Source organism: Macadamia integrifolia, chromosome 1 (genome assembly GCF_013358625.1).
Source record: "Macadamia integrifolia cultivar HAES 741 chromosome 1, SCU_Mint_v3, whole genome shotgun sequence".
NCBI lineage: Eukaryota > Viridiplantae > Streptophyta > Magnoliopsida > Proteales > Proteaceae > Macadamia > Macadamia integrifolia.
Window position 1 is genome coordinate 6743834 of NC_056557.1, and position 18251 is coordinate 6762084.

An 18251-nucleotide genomic window follows, 5' to 3' on the forward strand; every position below is an offset into this window, starting at 1 on the left:
TCCTTTTCTGATTCTTCCCATAAAAACAAACTTTCACCTTTCTTTCTTCCATCCCCTCCCATGGCCCCCACCATCCGCCTCGTCCCGTCACGCCACCACCTCTTACCCCCTCACACCATCGTGGCTTTCTGTGCTTGCGGGTGAAAATTCGAGGAAGGGTGGTAGCAGACTGGCTGTAAGCTTTCCATTGGACAGTTTGAGAGAGAGAGAGAGAGAGAGAGAGAGAAGACCCTTTTACATTATGAAAGTGTTTGACAAAATTCTTGTTTCATCGTTCCTTCCTTCTTGTCAACCCTAATTTTGACTTGGAACGTGTTATTTTCGATTAATTCTATTCCACTGTTCTGAGATTTGCTTGCGCAAGAAACCAGCTATTGATTGTATGGATAGTCTTGAAGTCTTCAACTCATCATTCCTAGATGTTCCCGTAGATTGTATACAGAGAACAAAATAAAGCTCTCTGAGAGGTGAGACCTGAGAGGAAGCAAAACAGAACGTGTCATCACTCTCCAGGGATCCAATTTATTTCTTTTTTTCTCCCATTTGAAACTAAATTCAATTCCATGGAACTCAAATCACTTTCATGGAGTCTCAGCAAAGTGAAGACTGAAAAGCGTGTCCTGAAACCGGAACTTTCTCTGCGATTTCCACCCACTTTCTCTGCAAAGAATACAATACTCTCATACTCAGGTACGCGTAGCAAAGTGAAGACTGAAAAGCGTGTTCTGAAATCTGAACTTTCTTTTTCCTGGGTTCATTATTTTTTAGCTTCCTGAAGTTTTCCACTCATTTGATAATCATTTCTTTGAGTTATATTGGTTTCTGAAATTATTCTCTCCGAGTATCTTTGATCTCTACGCGATTTAGTCATTTCGTTTTAAATTTGGACTAGTAGTACAATTTTTTATTCTTCGGATGCGCTATATCTATGAACAATTCAAATATCGTTATTTCAGTGTAATTGCTGCCTCTAATACTTTTTTAAGTAATATGATCGTGGTCTTCACGGCTCCGACGAGCTTCCATGAACCTTCGCTACAGTTAATCATCTCTACTTATAGTTGCGTGCCTCAATGAGTGGAGAGCATTGGTTGGTAGTTTTAGTAAGGTGGTTTTTGGATTCTGGCTGCTGTACTTGATTCAGTTGTCATTTCTTGGTTGTCTGATGGTACCCAAAAGGGTTTCTCACGAGGAGAACGATGGTTTAGATGTTCCAGTTCAGGCATCAAAGCGTCGTCATACTCTCTCAAAGTGAGTGTTTCAGTATTTAGCTAGTTCTTCATTCCTTGTTAAGTTGTCGTAGCAGGTGTTGAAATTAGTTTCTATTATTGGCAGTGTCGTCAGAGAGGTGATGAAAGGATTGTTCACTTCAAAGATGGAACCTTTTCTGAGGAAAGTGGTAGGATAAATCTGACTCTCAGTTTTACTACAATTCTTAGACTCAGCTTAACGGTCTTAGATGAATTTCATACACCAGTCGGCTGCTGAACAGTAGTCACTTTCTGAAAGCTTTTTTTTTTTTTTTTTTTTTTTGAGGTGGTGGTGGTGGTGGTGGATTTTTTCTTCGGTGGCAGAGAAAATTCAATCTTGTTGGATTCTCTTTTATATGTAGAACCATAGTATCTTTATATTTGGTTGTTCTATTGAGTTCTGTACTGTTTAAAGTTTGAACATTTAAGTAAAAATTTCATTTGTGGTATCTGTTTTCATCATGTCCCTGCCAGTTACATGCCACTTTTGGTTTTGAATAATACCAAGGCATTTTTCCGGGCTTTAACAGAATGATTATGTTTGACATGTGCTTTGGATTCTTGTGACATTCTCAGGTTGTCACTATAACAGTGAGATAGAAGCTTATCTCCTCGACCACCCCATATTTAAACATATAGGATCTTTTATACCTTGACTTGGCTAGTGGCCATGATATCCTGGCATCATTCTTATTATAGAATTATGTGCCTTCATGCATCAAATAAATCTTGATTAGTGGGAAAATTTTGGTCTATATCAAATCTGGGGAATGTGCCCTTTTTCTACCATATTCTATTATGTTTAGGCAAGGAGATTCTGGAAATTTTTATTTTGGTCTCTCTTTTATCCCTTCTGGTGAAACAATTTAAGCACATCTAAGAATTTTGGCTGTGTCCAGATACATAATATATTCATGTATCAAATGCATGCCAAAACTTCCATTTCTGAATGATAAACTTCATTCTTTTTTTCCATTTATACATACCTTGTTAAGTGTATGGGTACCGTGTTATTGTTACCACTGCGGTATTTTGGGGAGGTAGTTTTATTTGTGTTATATTTGTTATGTACTGTTTAGGTACTAAGGGTATTCTTATAATTGCTCTCTTTTTAGAGCTCACGGTTTATCATTGAGTACAAACCGTGAGTCTGGATCTCTCCCCAGTGCTCCTGTCTCTCTGTTTCTTCTGTCTTCTTGTTCTCTTGTGTAAGTTGTGTTGCAGATACTGGTTTCTTGTGCTAGATATCGCTTCATACCTAATGTCTCGTATATATGTGCAAGGGATTGTTGTGATTATTTTATTTTTTGAATATTGTATGCATAATGAAGTAAATTTCTTACGAACATGACATAGTAGTACATGGAAAGAACTGTAGAGACATGTCAATATTTCAAATTTGTCAATCTATTACAGTAAAATGTGTCCATGTCTAAGTTGTGTAACCGTATTCTCTTGGATAGTTGATGAGTCAATATTACAGATGGAGGGTTTGGTTTTCATATTAGAGCTGGTTGAGATCTCCAAGGCAGTATATGACCAAAAAAATGAACAAAATTCCAATTACACCCACCACTTTGGAATGGGACAACACAAATGGGAAATGTCCAATGCTGGTGCAGACACTGCTTGGTTAATTCATAGGCCATAGAGTTGGCAGACCTTCGCATCCATAGGATTAAGATGTCCGAAAGGATTCTAAAGATTTGTCTTCCTCAGGAAGATGGAAATATTTTGGCACTTTAAGCATGTAGTAGGTTTCATTTTATTCATATTTCAACAAATTTTAGGTGTTATACTTGTTTTTTTTTATCTCTGACGCAACCCCCTCCCTCACCTTCTCTTTTTATTTTCATTGTTACCCGTTTTGTTGGGTTTTATTTTTTGATCTATAATTAATTTGGCATGCTCATTAAAAAAGAAGTGAATTTGGGTACTGAAATTGAAGGAATGAGGATGTTTCTGGATATGATGAAATGCTGTAGGTTAGACTGTGTCTTTTTGGATATGTCTGAAATTGACACATTCTGTCTGGTGCCATTTGAATTGGTTGTTGCTTATGTTAAATCTTTATTGGAACTATTGATTTTTGAATCACTTCTTTCAAGTTTCTGAACGCAGTTGCTCCTTTTTATTTTTATTTTTGATATTGCATTAGATACAAGAGGAGGTGGAACGTGGAATTCTACTCTATATCAAATCATCCCCAAGGTATTGCTTTGTGTCAAGCGTTTGTAATTCTTTATTAATAATGCATTTCTATGTAGGGCAAAGGTTTTTGTTTGTTATTTTCTTTTCTTGTTTGAGATTAAAATTTTCTAGGAGTCCGTGGCTACTCTGTATTCATGCTTCTTCTAAGGTTCATCTGAGTATCCAAATCCTGTGTAATATTATCAAATCTCTTATGTCTTATAATTCTAAATTTAAGTTCTACACTTTTAGGTATCGTGTTGTGACTTCCTTTCTATTTTTGTGATTTAAGAGGGGGTGGGTTGGGTTTGTTATGGATGGGGTGTGTGTGGTCAATGGTGGTCTGGGAGGTCCTTTGATGGGTTGTTGGTTAGGAGGTGCAATATAGGCCTTGAATGTGCAAGAGATCTGTGTAATGGTCCACATTGCTTTATTCTTTTCTTTTCTGGTTAGATTTCTCTGATTTTTAATGTCCTTTATCATGTTCACTTTGTCACAGCCCTTCCGTTGGCCGGATTGAGGTCTCTGGATCAAGATGCTGGGAGTTGCATCTTAATGGTAGGTTGCCCGGTACGCTTTTCACAGACTGCAGAATAGGAGGAGAGAATGGTACACCCATTCAAATAGTTATTCGTGACGCTAGTTCGAAGAGTTTTATCACATCTGGCCCTTTATCATCAGTAAAGGTAGAGATTACCATCCTTGATGGTGATTTTGGTACTGATGAAAATGAAGATTGGACTGCAGAGGAATTTCATGCTAGTATTGTACCTAAAAGAGAAGGAAAAAGGCCATTGCTGACGGGGAATCAAGTAGTTACACTGAGAAACGGAGTATGTGATCTTGTTGACATTGCTGTTACAGATAACTCCAGATGGAGACGAAGTCGAAAATTTAGATTAGGGGCTAGAGTTATCGGAAGTTTGAGTTCTGAAGAAAGAATTAGAGAAGCAAGAAGTGAAGCTTTTATTGTCAAAGACCACCGCGGAGAATGTAAGTTCTTATTATATTTTCACTAGAAGTTACTCTTAACCTACCCTCTGCCTGTATAAAGACACTGATTATGTCATTTTCTATAGTAGCTAGGCATATAACCTTGTATATTATACAGTGAATTATCTTTAAATCATCTTTTTGGAACTCTTTCATGCTTCTGAATCTTTTAGATTCTATTAGGTTTTACCAGGCTACTTTCTATTTGACAGCGCCAAACTTTAGTTTCTAATCAAATGCTGTTTTTAATGAACAGAGGGATCTTCTTTCTGGTTTGAATTACATAGGGATAGATTTCTTTTGTAACCCGTTATGCACTGAGTTTCTATTACTTATTCTTTTGGTTCTTACATATGATTGACTTCTTGTTAGAAATCATTATGGTTTTTGATGTTTTTAATTTCAGAATTTCACTAGATTGTTTACATCCTCCTCTAGAAATTTGTCTTGTCATTCTCCTTCCACAGCCACTGAGGTCATAAACATAGAGCTGTCATGCCAACAAACTCCCCTTTAATTATATTAAGTCAAGATCTGTGTATCTTGAAGATGAGATCAGAAATACATTCCTTTGTTCTGATTGGACAAGCTAAATAATTCATGAAATCATCCGTCTTCAGTTTCTGGGGCTGAGATTGCCCTTACTGTCTTTATATTTGAATCTCCTCTGAGAAAATTTTGGCCTTTTCTTTCTTGAATGGATCAGCTTTTTCTATTGATCTGCAGTTTAATAAAAATATCACACTTTTTTTTTTATAACCTTGATTGTGGTTACTGACACTTCAAATAGGGGCTCTAGCTCTCTCCCATTTTTAATATTTATTTATTTTTATTTTAAAATCTTAAGATTGTTTATCCTTGGGAGTAGCTGTTTGAATAAGAAATAAATAGAAATATTTATTGCAATGATTTTCTTGTTATGGAATTGAACTTTTATTTGCTTATTTACTGTTTATGTCGCGCCAACCTCTGTTCTTGGGTGATGTATGGCATATGGAAAAGAATAGGAAAAATTAGATTTTTCATACCCAACTGGATAGCATGGATTCTCAGGAATCAACTTAATGCTGAATTTTTTTAGGAACTAACACAACTATAGGACAATGTCTCTGTTCCTGTCTTGCTCTTGGTACCAAGTTCTTTGGCCCGAACATATTAAGCATTACCTTAACATAGTAAATTTGCCTGCATGCTGAGGGGACAGGGTTGCTTCAGCTCAATGGGTTATGAAATATTTGGTCCTCGAAATTTCTGCTCTTGATTCTCTTGAAATATGCTGTTCATTGTATACCTCTTTAGAAAATTATGAGGAAAAAGAAGAACAAAATGAAATATCATTTGGATGACTATTCTCTTATGGAATGAGAACTTGGTTTCTTCCTTCAGCAAATAAGAAGCACTACCCTCCATCCTTGGGTGACGAAGTATGGCGTCTGGAAAAGATTGCGAAAGATGGTGCTTTTCATAAGCGGCTTGCTTCTCGTGAAATCACAACGGTGCAGGATTTTCTGCGGCATCTGATAACTGCTCAATCCTCTCTACGCAGTGTAAGGGAACTGTAATGGTTTAAACATATTAGTGAGAGGCAATTCAGTTTTTCCAATCAAGTTGGTCATCCTAATGAATGTCTTTCTTTCTTCGGTGCGAACTGTAGATCCTTGGCAATAGGAACCAAGACAAGACCTGGAAGACAATCGTTGATCATGCGAAAACTTGTATTTTAGATAACAAGCTGTATGTATATGATAATGTGGAGACACACGTTGGACTTATGTTCAATTCCATTTATGAGGTTGTTGGGGTAAAGTTTGATGGCCACAACTATCAGCCGCTGGATGAACTTGCCGCATCTCAGAGGGTGTGTATTTCTAGCATAAAACTCCCTTTAGTACTAAAAACATTTGGCTCCAAAATTAGATATTGATAGAACTTTTTCCAATATCAGTGATTTAGTGTTCAGAGGATTGATATCCCTTGTCAAGAGATCCAACTTGGGTTGGGCTTAACTTGAACCCATCTTTGCCATTCGTGCTTTTGCTTAGATTGTCAGGGATGTTAAGGATTTGGGTTTCATCTAGCTTGGGTTATTCATGTTTTCCACCTGATCAGAAAAGTAATGCCTTGATTTTTCCCAGAGCAATATATTTATTGTCTTGCTTCACAATGCGTATTGCCCAGCTGGATGCAAGAATCTTGCTGATCTAAGTTACCAAATTTCATTAGGCAAGGGATGGATCTTTGAACCAGGTTGATGGTATAAGATGGTTGATCTAAATTATTTTCTTATTCTTTTGTTTGTGCACATGGCACTTTATTGAAAATTTTCACACACACACACCTCTCACCCCATTGGCAGATTATTGTGGAGCGTTTGAAGCAGATTGCGTACAGAAACAAGGAGGACATTATCGAGTTCGGTGGACCTTTAAATGATGGTAATTTCAGGCAATTGCCCAGTCCACAAGCTGCCTCCTTGCAAGGATCAAGCGAGGGTATGCAGTGTCCTGACATCCCATTCATTCTTCAAGGTAATCCTGAAAGGAAGCATCTGAAACAAAGAAATACCATGCACAATGGGTGGATTTCACCGTTTGATCTTTCACTAGTTGCTAACCAAATGATGATAATCGATCTGCAATTTTAATCAAGATTCATCATGATAGTTTTATGATCAGGTCAATGTCTGTGGAGGGATTGCCTAGGTGTATCTAACTGTTAAAAGGCTGTGGAGAGGTCCACACAACCAAGCCAGAGGCCACCTGGCTTCAAGCTCTATGGAGACCAACACTTATGTGAGAATGTACCATAAGCTTCTTAGAGGCTTCCAACAAGGGTTTCCTCATTTTTTTCCCTTACATAACCCATTATTTTTTATTAATAACCAATGCATCCTATTCATGCTATGTGCCATGTGAACAGTTTGTACCATGGACCTCTTTGTGGTCTATCATATTGTTACCTTAGATTTGTCCTTTTCAGAAACAGACATATCACCTTGGCTATTATCATTTTTTCAAGTTCCTTTTTATTTTCCGTCAAATTTCCATGAGCAACTGAAAGTTAAAATGTCCTGCAGAGCAACTCCCAATGCAACCAGGCTTCAATCATTTGACAAACACAGCAGCATCTGTTATGGAAGATCATGTCGAATTGGAAGAACTTTCTTTCACACAAGGTCTTCATTCAGTGCAAGTATGCACACCAACCCAAAGGAACAGCTTTAACATGAGGGATTTTGGCATTGAACCTTATGTGAGGGATGGAAGCGAGTGGGGTCCAAGTGGGCCATTGGTATCTGTTGTGTCTGCTGGAAATCTAGCAGGTGGAGACATGTGTCAGTTGCAGTGGCAGGGTTCATTTCCGGCTGAAACATCATGGGGGCAGGGGAGCGGATGGTTTGTGGACTCGAGGGATGAAGAAAGTGTGGGCTTTCTTTCTTCTCTGCCTGACTTCAGTGTACCGAAAATGTGGTGGTTCAAGATTAGGGCAGCTATTTGGGGAATTTCAGTTTGGAGGGATGTTGCTAAGAGGGGGGCAAGACCTCTGCAGTTTTATCACTGATCATCATAAAATTTAGTTGGTAAGGTCCGACTTTGTGAACTATGTAGTTGCAGATTTTCATTTCCTGTAGTCCTGCTGTGCTGACTACCAAGTGCATGGGCGGAAGTCCTCACAGATGGCAGTTATATGTGGACACCAAAAAGGCAGGATGGTCATCTGTTATCATTTATTGTGGCAGCATAAAAAATGATGTTTTCATGGAAAATGGTTCAGCAGGAAGCGTGCAAGAATAAGAAACCAGAGGGATCAAGCAAGCAGTCCAGCGAGTTCTGGACTGGCTCTCAACGAATGGTGCATTGGCTAACCAACAAGCAGGAGTTCCACTGGCTCTCAACGAATGTTATTTGATATTGAAACTTTTAGCAGTCATTTTCAGTTTGTTATCTTTCTTTTAAAATACAGAGATTAGATGTTGAAGTTGCTCCTGAAGTGCTCATTAATTGGTTACCTAGGCTAGGACAGAGAAATCATCAGGTTGCCCTACTGTAGGCCCAAACTTTGAACTTTGAGGAGTTTCCTTCTTTTAATAAATAATTTTTTTTTTATTATAGATAAAATATTTCGAGTAGAACAAGAACCAGCATGAATGGTTGTGACTTTGATTCGGACCACCCGTTTTCTTTTGAATATATTTGAATGGTCAGGAAGAAATTAATCAGAGCTTGAAATTCCAATAGAATAATCTTATGGTTGCAGATGGTTAAAATCATATTGACCACCCTTTCACAATGTCTCTTCCTTCTCTTTGACCATGTGTGGGTCTCCTATTTAAGACTTAAATAGTTCAAGTTCCCTTCCACGTCCAAGCAATTCTTTTTTTCTCAGAAAAAGGTCGAAAAGGTTTAGTTGACAAATACTCTGAATGATTGAAACATGAAAAGGGGGTGGGTCTGGTCGGTGAGGGTCCTGTGGAAGTTGGGACGACGACGTGGGGGGAGCGTCGTCCAAAGAGAGTATGGGAGTCTGGTTGGGGTGGAAGAAGTCTGCAGCATATCTTGTCCTCCTGTCTGTGATTTGTGAAGATCCCAAACCTCCCTCTCAAGTTTTATTCCATCATTCAATGGAAACTCTGTAAAGTACCAACCAGACGGCCTGAGAGTTAAGGAAGTCTTCTGTCTGTGGATCAATCGAGTCCAAGAATCTCTTTCCTTTAAGCAAACTTTCACTAACTTCATTGGTTGCAAGCAATTCGATTCGATTCGATTCTCCTTTTTCTGTGTCTTTCTGTTTTCTTTAACTCTTCTCTTTCTTCTCTTTAATTCAATTTTGGGATTGCTGCTTTGAGAATTGAGAGCCCTGCATTACCTTCCTAAATGCGGGGTCTATCCTCTTGAGTTAGAAATAGAATACAATGGCGATCACACATGCGGATCTCGCCCCAGGTCCTCGAAGCACAGAGCTTGGCAGCAAAACCGGTACTTCTGTTATGATCCTGTCTATTCTCGTTGGTCTTATGAGCTTCGTTCTATGCCTCGTCGCCGAGACAACAAGATCAGAGGTACCATCCAATCGAATCTAATACTGAGTACATTTCATAATGCAATTTATGTTGAAATTAAGAATATCGGTGCCTGGGGTGGTTGCAGGTGACATGGGCTTTGAATGTGAAAGATGGGAGAAAAGGAGGAGAAAGTTATGAATGCGTGTACAGTGGGAGTGGGAAGATACCATTGTTGTGTGGGGTTGGTGCCTTTCTTGGGCTCGCCATTGCCGTCATCGTTCAATATGCTTACCTGATCATCGCTGTTAGCAGGTCTACCCCTCCCCCTTTGATTGCTTGGGACCCTGATTCTCGCTCTTCCAAGTCCATTGCTTGCCAAGCCGGCGTCCTCTTTCTCACTACCTGGTAAGACACCTCTAATGAAGAACAAACCAGAAACTTTCTCTCTTTCTCTCTCTTCTCGCTCTGACCTGGTGAGGGTTGCAGGGTATGCTTCGCGGTGGGGGAGGTGCTATTGCTGATAGGACTGAGTGTGGAATCGGGGCATCTGAAGAAGTGGTGGAGGCCAAGACCGAGTTGCCTCATCGTTGGGCCGGGTTTATATTCCGCCGCTGGAGTATTCGGACTCACGACCGTATTCCTTGCTTCGGGTCTATACCTCACGGCTCTACGTGCACTTAAGATGCGCCAAGAGGAAGACAACGTACGCCACGAGGTACTTAACACATCCATCCTTTTTGGATCTCCACCACGATCACCTCCTCATCGAATCACAGATCATCCACGTGTATGGCAACAAGACACTGATCGACAGCTACCGTCCCCTGGGACTGGGACCGGGACTGGAACTGCAACTGTGGATCCCCCTTCATTTGCTTCTCTCCTTCCAGCTGATCTAAGACCACCCTCCTCCGACAAGTCGATCTTTTAGATCACCTTGGGAGTTACCGCATCCAAGACGAGTCGCGCACAATCCGTGATACGCACACCAGCCTGCCTGCCAGACTTCCTCGAGGCGGCGAGGCTTAGAGTGAAAATATAAATGGCTTCTAAATTGTATGTGTATCAAGTAAGTTAGTTGATTTAATTTTGTTAATTATTATTTATTTTAACCCTTAGATTTGAAAGATTGATTAATTTTGTAAATATTTTCATATTTTTTAAGGAAAAAAAAATCTCAAACAAAACTAATTCGTTGGCACCAATGATATTCTACTTTATTACTATTATTCCATTACATAATCAATAAGTATAGTTGCTATAAGAATGTTGTGATCTAGAATGGCAATAATGAAGATAAATTGATAGAATATTGTTTAATATAGTTTTGATATTTTTAGAAGCTATGAATGCAATGGTAAGGAAGACTAATATGATATAGTTTAGAGGATTCAAAAGATTAACCTATAAAAAATGAGCTAGATAAAAATAATTTAGAAAGTAGTAAGAGAAAATGAACAATATACATTTGACAACTATAATGACCTTAAATTAATTTGAATGTTGAAACAAAACCCTAGTTACCTATTCATCTAGTTAGGAAATGTTCCAAAAATATAGATAAGGGGAAAGAAGAAAAAATTACTTGTATTGCATGCATCCCTTTGAGGGGGTCAAAGGAACACCATAAATAATTTCATGAAACTTAAAATTTAGTAAAATTTAAGGAAACGGGGGCTATCACTTTCTTTGAGCCCATAAATGCTATGATGCAACCAATATATGTGAATCATCGTCCAATATAAATTAGTTCCAAAGTTGCCCCAATAATTGTCCATATCACTTACTAGACATCTTTGGAATAATTCGAAGTTGCACTTCATAAAGAGAGAAAGGCTGAGGGAAAACAAAAACTAGGTTCGTCTTAAAATCCATTGGAGAATTATTTTTATTTTTATTTTTTTTAAAATATTTATAGGAGATAAAAAGACACCACCAAAGGTTATATTTTCCCTTAATAATAGATATATCCCTCAAAACCAAGTCTTTCTCCCTAAAACATGTCAGTTGACTATTCAAACATGAATTGGTCTTCTTATAACTTTGTTAGTATGTCAACTATATAAATAAGTTAACCCAATTAGGAGTTCTTTAAAATTTTATGAAAACCAGGTAGATGCTAGTTTCTCTCTTTTTATTTACGTTTTGATCAGTGTCTTCTTAATCATTGTATAGAGAAAAATGATTCTTTTATCAAAGGACTACAAACCAACTAAAACACCAAAGTCAAAACTCTTAAATTACAAATGAAACACCCCATTATTATTATTATATTTTTTTTAACTAGCGATAGGGAAATGGGCAAAGGGGCTTTACAAATGAGAAAGAGTGACTCAAGAAAATAGATTTACCATAATCCAACTCGAGACACAAGGTCCATTTGGCAATACAATTAGTTTAGAATTTCTGAACTCTATTTACATGAAAAAAGCACAAAACTATAGATCTGTTGAACTTGCATGATGTTTGTGAGAATAATGGATATCTCAGCTGATGGTTAGAAGTTCTCATCAACTAAGGCTTGATTTGGAATGTTTTATATTTCAATTTCGTGGGGTGATTTGTATTTTAAAATTTGTTTGGTTTTATTTTTACATCTTATTTTAATGAAATAGAAATCAAATAAATAGAAATTCTGAAATATCTAAATTGAAATTGAAAATGATTTCACTCCCTTTTAGTGAGTATATATTTAATTTGATAATTAAATAGTAATTTTATGTTAAAACTAAAACGTCGTCATTCTTCTGCTGCTAATGGACACACCACCACAACAACCATACAATTTATATACGAAGGAATCCAAATCAAAAGAGAGGGTAGGGATCTATGTGCTAGCATCTTGTAATGAAATATTATATGCTAGCATCTAAACATTGGATCCCTCTCCTTGCATCTCAGCTGTTCAATACATCCACTGTTGCAAACTCTCTCTCTCTGTCTCTCAACTCCCCACAACACCCCTTTGGGATTGAGTAAGAAGGTGTTAGAAGAAAACAGCACGAAGCAAGGGTTTCCAAAACAAAACAAAATGACCCACTTCGAGGCAGGGGACAATAGGACCAAGGAGTTTCTTAAATCCAACGATCTCGTTGGCTTCAACATCGTCAAATTCCTTGCTTGCGGCTCCATTGACAACATTGGAGAGATGTAGAGGTAGAATGGAGGTGCCCGAAGGAGGGGTGGCGAGCTAGCGGGGACAAGATGGTGGGGGTGGGGATAGTTGCAAAAATGAGTGCATGGGGAGAGAGAAATGAGGGTAAGGTGGGGGTGCGAGAGATGGGTGTGAGGGCCACAGAAGGAGGGCTGGTAGCTAAGGGGACGAAAAGGCATGGTGGAAAGGGTCAAGGGGTGGGGGCAGGTAGCAAGGGAGGGGTGTACGTAAGGGCAAGGACATTGTTGGAATGGTGATGAGGGAGATGAGGGGGCGGGAGGGCAAGAGACATTTGGGGTAGGAGCAGCAAGGGCAGAGTAAAATGAGGTGGGTGGGAAGGTAAGGGGCAATGGGTTGTAGAGCTCAAGATAGAAATGGATGTTTAGGAAGAGGGTTGGGGAAGTAGAACTTGGTGGGATAATGGATACATAGGTTGCTTGGGTCTGTTTCACCAACCAACGATTATGGGCCAGCAATGATAGATGTGGTAATGGTGGGGGAGAGACGAGAGAGATGCGGAGGATGCAACGACAGTTTTATTTATTGTTTGTGACAAAACAACATTAGATCAAATAATTGAGATGTTACCTACCCCTTCCAACCATCAAAAATATGATCATATATAATCATATAAGATTCTAATATATATTGCTAGTGTGTACATCATTTTTCCTTAGTAAAATCAGTCATTGAGAGTTGAGAGCGATCGAAGAAATGGGCGCAAAGAATAAAGAAGATTCTATTAATGTAAAAGTCTCCTACACCCACAAAAACTATAAAAAAAGATAAATTATCAATTATAATAAGGGTTCTCAAGCCCACAAAGATTAAAAAAAAAAAAAAAAAAAAAAAAGGACAAGTTATCAATTATAGTAATGAAGGGTTCCCACGCCCACAAAGATCAAAAAAGGGACAAGTTACCAATTATAGTAACGACCTAAGACAAATGGTTTGCCAATCAACAACTTTGTCTTTATCTAAATATATATAGAAGACCAAGTTGTCAAATATAGTACTGATCTAATGGATATCTTTTTATCAATCCACAAATGTTTTTTGGGGTGAAATTACCAATCAACAAACTTGCTTTTCATTAAAAACAATCAACAACTTGCTTTTCATTTAAGAAATTCATCACAAACAATCAACAACTTGCTCTTTATCTGAATGGAAAAAATTTACAACATGCTTGGACTCGATATTGATATTTGATGTCACTGATAAGCATCCAATCGGATTATGCCGAAATAGGATCAAAACAGCATTTTTTTCCCACAAAATAATGGATGCCGCCCCTTACCGCATCTATCGATCCAAATATGAATTAAGTATTGGTATCACTCACAAATTCGCATGATACAATTCGAAATCCGTGCCAAATTTTGGGTTAAAACTTGAAAATTGAAACGGCCACATTGAATCCTTCATTCGTCAACATTCAACGCCTCACAAAACCTACAATAAATCCACGCGGCTCATAAATTACACACATCCTTGATTCTCTCACCAATGAAACAATTCAGCCTACTCTTTTCCATTTTTCCTTTTTATATAAGAAGACCCTTCTCCCCATGTTGTATATAAATAATACAAATTATAGTTTGATGTATTGAAAGGTGTAACCCAAAACATCAAGGCATGTATGAAGGCACCAAAGGATTGAAATAGCCTATGAAACTATGGGCCCGTTTGATAATGTTTCTGCCGTTTCTTGAAACAGAAACGGCAGAAACATAAATTTCCGTTTCTGGGAACAGAAACAGAATTTTGGGTGTTTGATAAACCTCTTTTGTTTCCGTTTGATAAGCCTTCTTTTCACACATCTGGCCCTTTTCATCTTCGCTTTCTCGCTCTTAAACCTAAACAGAACCCTCTTCCCCAATCAACTACACTCACTCTTGCTCTGGCTCTCCCAACCATGGAAGTTTTCAGCTTGCTCTAGTACTGGAAGGGTGGTGGAGTTACCGGAAATTTTCTGGAGAAGACTTCGCAAAGGAGCAATCAGGGGTTTGCTCTGGTGTGGCAGCCGCCGGTGGCGACTGAGGAGAAGGAGCAGCAGGGATAGCTTCCGATTCACCACGAACAACATGCACCCATGGAGATGATAGATTCCTTCGACGGAATTGCTGGGGACTATTTTGGCCCTCCGCCAATAACCCAGATGAACGAGGAGAGTGATTACTCGAAGCAGAAGCAGAATCAGCAGTTGTAGCCATCGAAAACAAACAAGGATTTTTTTTCCCCTTTTCTTCCCCCAAATTGATAGTGATTCAACAATGGATTATGAAAAAAAACCGAACAAAATAAGGTTTAAATAAACAAAAATTTGACGATGGAAAGAAGAAGTGAGAGGGATTAAAAAGGGTTCAGATTTCTCTCAACAATGCATGTTGATCCAAATATCGGTGACATGGATCCTAGAAGATCCGATCACGGGCGTGACAGCACCACGAGCAGCGTTGAGACGAGGGATCTCTCACAGCCTGCGCTCGCACTCCTCTCCTCCTATTCTTAACTTCTTGCACATTGGGGATGAAGGAAGTGATTGAATGATTGAGGGGTCGATCCTAGAAGAAGAAACTCTATCTCTGAGTGCCTGGTGGTGGCGTTGGCGGCGGGGATCGTTTGGGGGATTATTCTCGGAGAGACAGTGAATGTAAAATGAGAAGAATCCCACGAAGCGAAACAAGTAAAACTTGTTTCGTCATTCATGTTTCTTGAAGCATAAATTGTTATAAATTTCAATTTATGTTTCAAGAAACAAATGGAACAGAACACTTTTACCAAACGATATTTATGCCGTTTCTTTGTTTCTGAGAACAAGAAAACACAGAAACACGTTTCTGGTTACGTTATCAAACGGGCCCTATATTTCTATATATAATTCCCAACATCTCACACTTTTCATCCTCTACAGTTTTGACATACTTGATTTTACATGTGGATATATAACTCAAGAAACATAACAAAAAGAATTTGATCCGATATTGATGTACTTCATTCACTACATGGATAGATAATTTAAAAAAAAAAGTAACAAAAATATTTTGATACATTGTTAAAAGATTCCACCCAAAATATTAAGTATTAAGGCTCTCTTTGGTTTGATTTCTATTTGTATTTATTTGACTTATTTCCATTTTTACAAGTGTTTGGTATAATTTATAACACTTATTTCTATATATAATAAATTAGAATAAATCACAAATCACAAATTACTCTCAAGCTATTTATGAACAAATCATTTATGTTGATTTTTACTACCTTAAATGAACACGTGTTGTAAACTACTCAAAATCAATGGTAAATAAGTAACTTCAATATGTTTTATATTTTTTCAATAAAAACTCCCAAATCCTATCATATCTATCACTCAAAGCTCAAAGTTAAAGGTGAAAATTGAAAGTTATTTTCTCATTATATAATCTATTTTATAAATAATAACCAAACAAATACTATTTATGGTCCATAATTTATTATCACAAATAATTTTAAAAAAATAATTAATAAATACAAATAGAAAACACACCAAAGAGAGCCTAAATGGAGAAAGCCATGCAATAAAATGAAAGCACCAAGGTCCTACTTGATAACACTTCTATTTGTCATATTTCAATTCCAAAAATAACTTTTGATAGTTCTGTTTCTAAGCCAAACTCTAGACAGAAAAACATGTTTGGTAACTTTTTAGTAATTTGAATTAAAAAAAAAAAAAATTGAAATGCAATTGTGATGCATAAAAATTTATTTCTAGAACTACAATAATATACAAAAATATCATTTAATACCCAAAAATTTGATGGAATCGGTGATAGTGGTGGTCGCAGCGGTGGTGTGGTGGAAGTGATGATGGTTGAAGATACATTGTTGTTTCATTTTTAACATGAAATTACTATTTTGCTCATCAAATTAACCATGTACTTACAAACAAGTACCTCCCTATTTTTACTGTTTTTTTGGTAGAACCTCCCTGTTTCTACTTAAAGATCAGCTTTTTTTATCCTAAATCATTACCTAAGAATAAAAATATAAACCGACCATAATAAACTGATTTCCATTCCTTTTTTTCTTTTGTTCCCAAGAACAAAAAAAAAAAAAAAAAGAAGAGAAATTGAAAGCATAAATGTTATCATACAGGGCCCAAGAAACCAATGTGGGACCATAACTAAGCCATAGGCGCATTGGTTGGTGTCACCTTGATGTTTTTTGGCCATCACAAGAAAGTTAATAATTTAAAGGTACAACACATTTTATCACAAGAGAGACAAAAGGGAATTTCATTTCAATGATTAGGGCGTAAAAAACAACCCTTAGAACAATGACTTTGGTATTCCCAGCAGCCACAAGTAAACCTAGAACTAAATCAAAACCTAAAAAACACAACCAACAACCTCCACCACCTCCCATCAATTTTAATTTTGACAACTCTTTCTTCTTCCTGGTTATGGGTTCAAAGGAAAAGAGAAGAGTTAACATACAGAAGGTGAAAGGACTAACGGCGTCAAGAACCGTCACTTTCTTCAATCAGGAAATAGACACGCCCACACGGGATGAATTCCGTTTCGTAGCGTTTCCCTTAGAGGTCGTCACACGTGTCCTCTTCCCACCCGTCCGATCCGTTTCAACATCATATTTCACTCCATCCCCTCCGGCCATCTCCGCGAACATCTTCTGAAGATCTTCAAAACTGTCCTCCTGCACAAACCCATATCCAAAAACAGAAATTTTCGTCAGTTTCCTCAATCGTGTCGCCCTAAGTCACCGGAAATGACCATTGTACCCTCCATTAACTGTGCATTTTAAGCTGTGTTTGGTTAAAAGGGACAGAAGGGAAAAAATAATATTAAAAAAATAAAATATTAATTTCCTTAATCAATGATTCAATATCAGTAATGATCATATAATTAATCCCAACATATTTTTTTATCAATTACTCACGACCAAACCCCAGAATTGATAAATAAAAATAATATTTTAAGTTTGTGTTAAATACCTAAATATTATACAAATTTTTTTAATAAATTACACATGATAAACAATTTTAATTTTTTTTTTTTTAATCTAATTTCCCTTGCCTTCCTTTCCACACAGACGAAGCCACAAAGTGATGGAAAGAATTGCATACCTCAGGTCTCACATTGTCCATCATTGATAGCATCTCTTGCATGAAATCAGAAAATCCCTGTTTAAATTTTCCAAAATTTTATCAATATTTTCATATCGAGAAAAAATAAAAAAATAAATAATGCAATTAAAGTAACGGATGAACCATAAAGGCTTTAAATTTACGTAATAAAATTCTTTTAAACAAAAAAGTACTAAGCTAAAGAGGAGATAACCGACTTCGTCCTCTTCTTCGAACGGATCGTATAAGCCGGCATCGTACATTGATCGCTTCCCCTTATCAGACAAAACTGCAAGGTACATCAACAGTTAGCGAATGAAATTCTCTTCAAGCAACCAGCGCATGGTAATCCTTGTGAAAGAAAAAGCAAATCGCCGTTAAACGCTGCAAAACCTACCGGAATAAGCCTCTTGGATTTGCTGAAAACGCTTCTTGGCTTCCCCGGCAACCGTGGGATTCTTAGTCCACCTGTCTGGATGCCATTTCTTCACCCCAAAACACACACAAAAAAAAAAAAAAAAAAACAAAAAATATAAA

General features: G+C 37.5%; 3 protein-coding genes across 5 annotated transcripts; 2 read left to right on the forward strand and 1 right to left on the reverse strand.

Annotated features, from left to right (window-relative positions):
• The first annotated feature begins 36 nt into the window (after window positions 1-36).
• Window positions 37-8551, forward strand: LOC122078528 (calmodulin-binding protein 60 B-like). 3 transcript variants are annotated; one of them, XM_042644550.1, is made up of 10 exons: window positions 37-690; window positions 957-1251; window positions 1336-1399; window positions 3409-3461; window positions 3940-4433; window positions 5820-5980; window positions 6088-6291; window positions 6790-6961; window positions 7510-8013; window positions 8101-8551. In XM_042644550.1, the coding sequence occupies exons 2-9, from the start codon at window positions 1166-1168 to the stop codon at window positions 7992-7994; spliced, it is 1719 nt and encodes a 572-aa protein (XP_042500484.1). In that variant the 5' UTR covers window positions 37-690; window positions 957-1165; the 3' UTR covers window positions 7995-8013; window positions 8101-8551. The 3 variants fall into 3 exon arrangements, with proteins under 3 accessions (XP_042500484.1, XP_042500477.1, XP_042500493.1); XM_042644543.1 differs by having other exon boundaries at window positions 7510-8551; XM_042644559.1 differs by having other exon boundaries at window positions 1180-1251; window positions 7510-8551.
• A 100-nt stretch (window positions 8552-8651) lies between these two features.
• LOC122078582 lies at window positions 8652-10627 on the forward strand. The gene is made up of 3 exons (XM_042644619.1): window positions 8652-9492; window positions 9581-9840; window positions 9922-10627. The coding sequence occupies exons 1-3, from the start codon at window positions 9346-9348 to the stop codon at window positions 10364-10366; spliced, it is 852 nt and encodes a 283-aa protein (XP_042500553.1). The 5' UTR covers window positions 8652-9345; the 3' UTR covers window positions 10367-10627.
• A 6210-nt stretch (window positions 10628-16837) lies between these two features.
• On the reverse strand, window positions 16838-18199 carry LOC122076316 (chaperone protein DnaJ; the record flags this gene model as incomplete). The annotated part of the gene is given in 4 exon segments (XM_042641634.1): window positions 16838-17284; window positions 17715-17771; window positions 17933-18003; window positions 18112-18199. Coding segments are annotated over 4 exon segments (387 nt in total), but the record flags the coding sequence as incomplete, so codon positions are not given.
• Window positions 18200-18251: the final 52 nt, after the last annotated feature.

Excerpts from the sequence above, each read along its gene's own strand:
- LOC122078528 (XM_042644543.1), top strand. The coding sequence starts at position 1,166 with ATGGTACCCAAAAGGGTTTCTCACGAGGAGAACGATGGTTTAGATGTT. Across the intron at positions 1,252-1,335 it reads CGTCGTCATACTCTCTCAAA|TGTCGTCAGAGAGGTGATGA; the intron begins GTGAGTGTTTCA and ends TATTATTGGCAG. Across the intron at positions 4,434-5,819 it reads CAAAGACCACCGCGGAGAAT|CAAATAAGAAGCACTACCCT; the intron begins GTAAGTTCTTAT and ends TTCTTCCTTCAG.
- LOC122078582 (XM_042644619.1), top strand. The coding sequence starts at position 9,346 with ATGGCGATCACACATGCGGATCTCGCCCCAGGTCCTCGAAGCACAGAG. Across the intron at positions 9,493-9,580 it reads CCGAGACAACAAGATCAGAG|GTGACATGGGCTTTGAATGT; the intron begins GTACCATCCAAT and ends GGGTGGTTGCAG. Across the intron at positions 9,841-9,921 it reads GTCCTCTTTCTCACTACCTG|GGTATGCTTCGCGGTGGGGG; the intron begins GTAAGACACCTC and ends TGAGGGTTGCAG.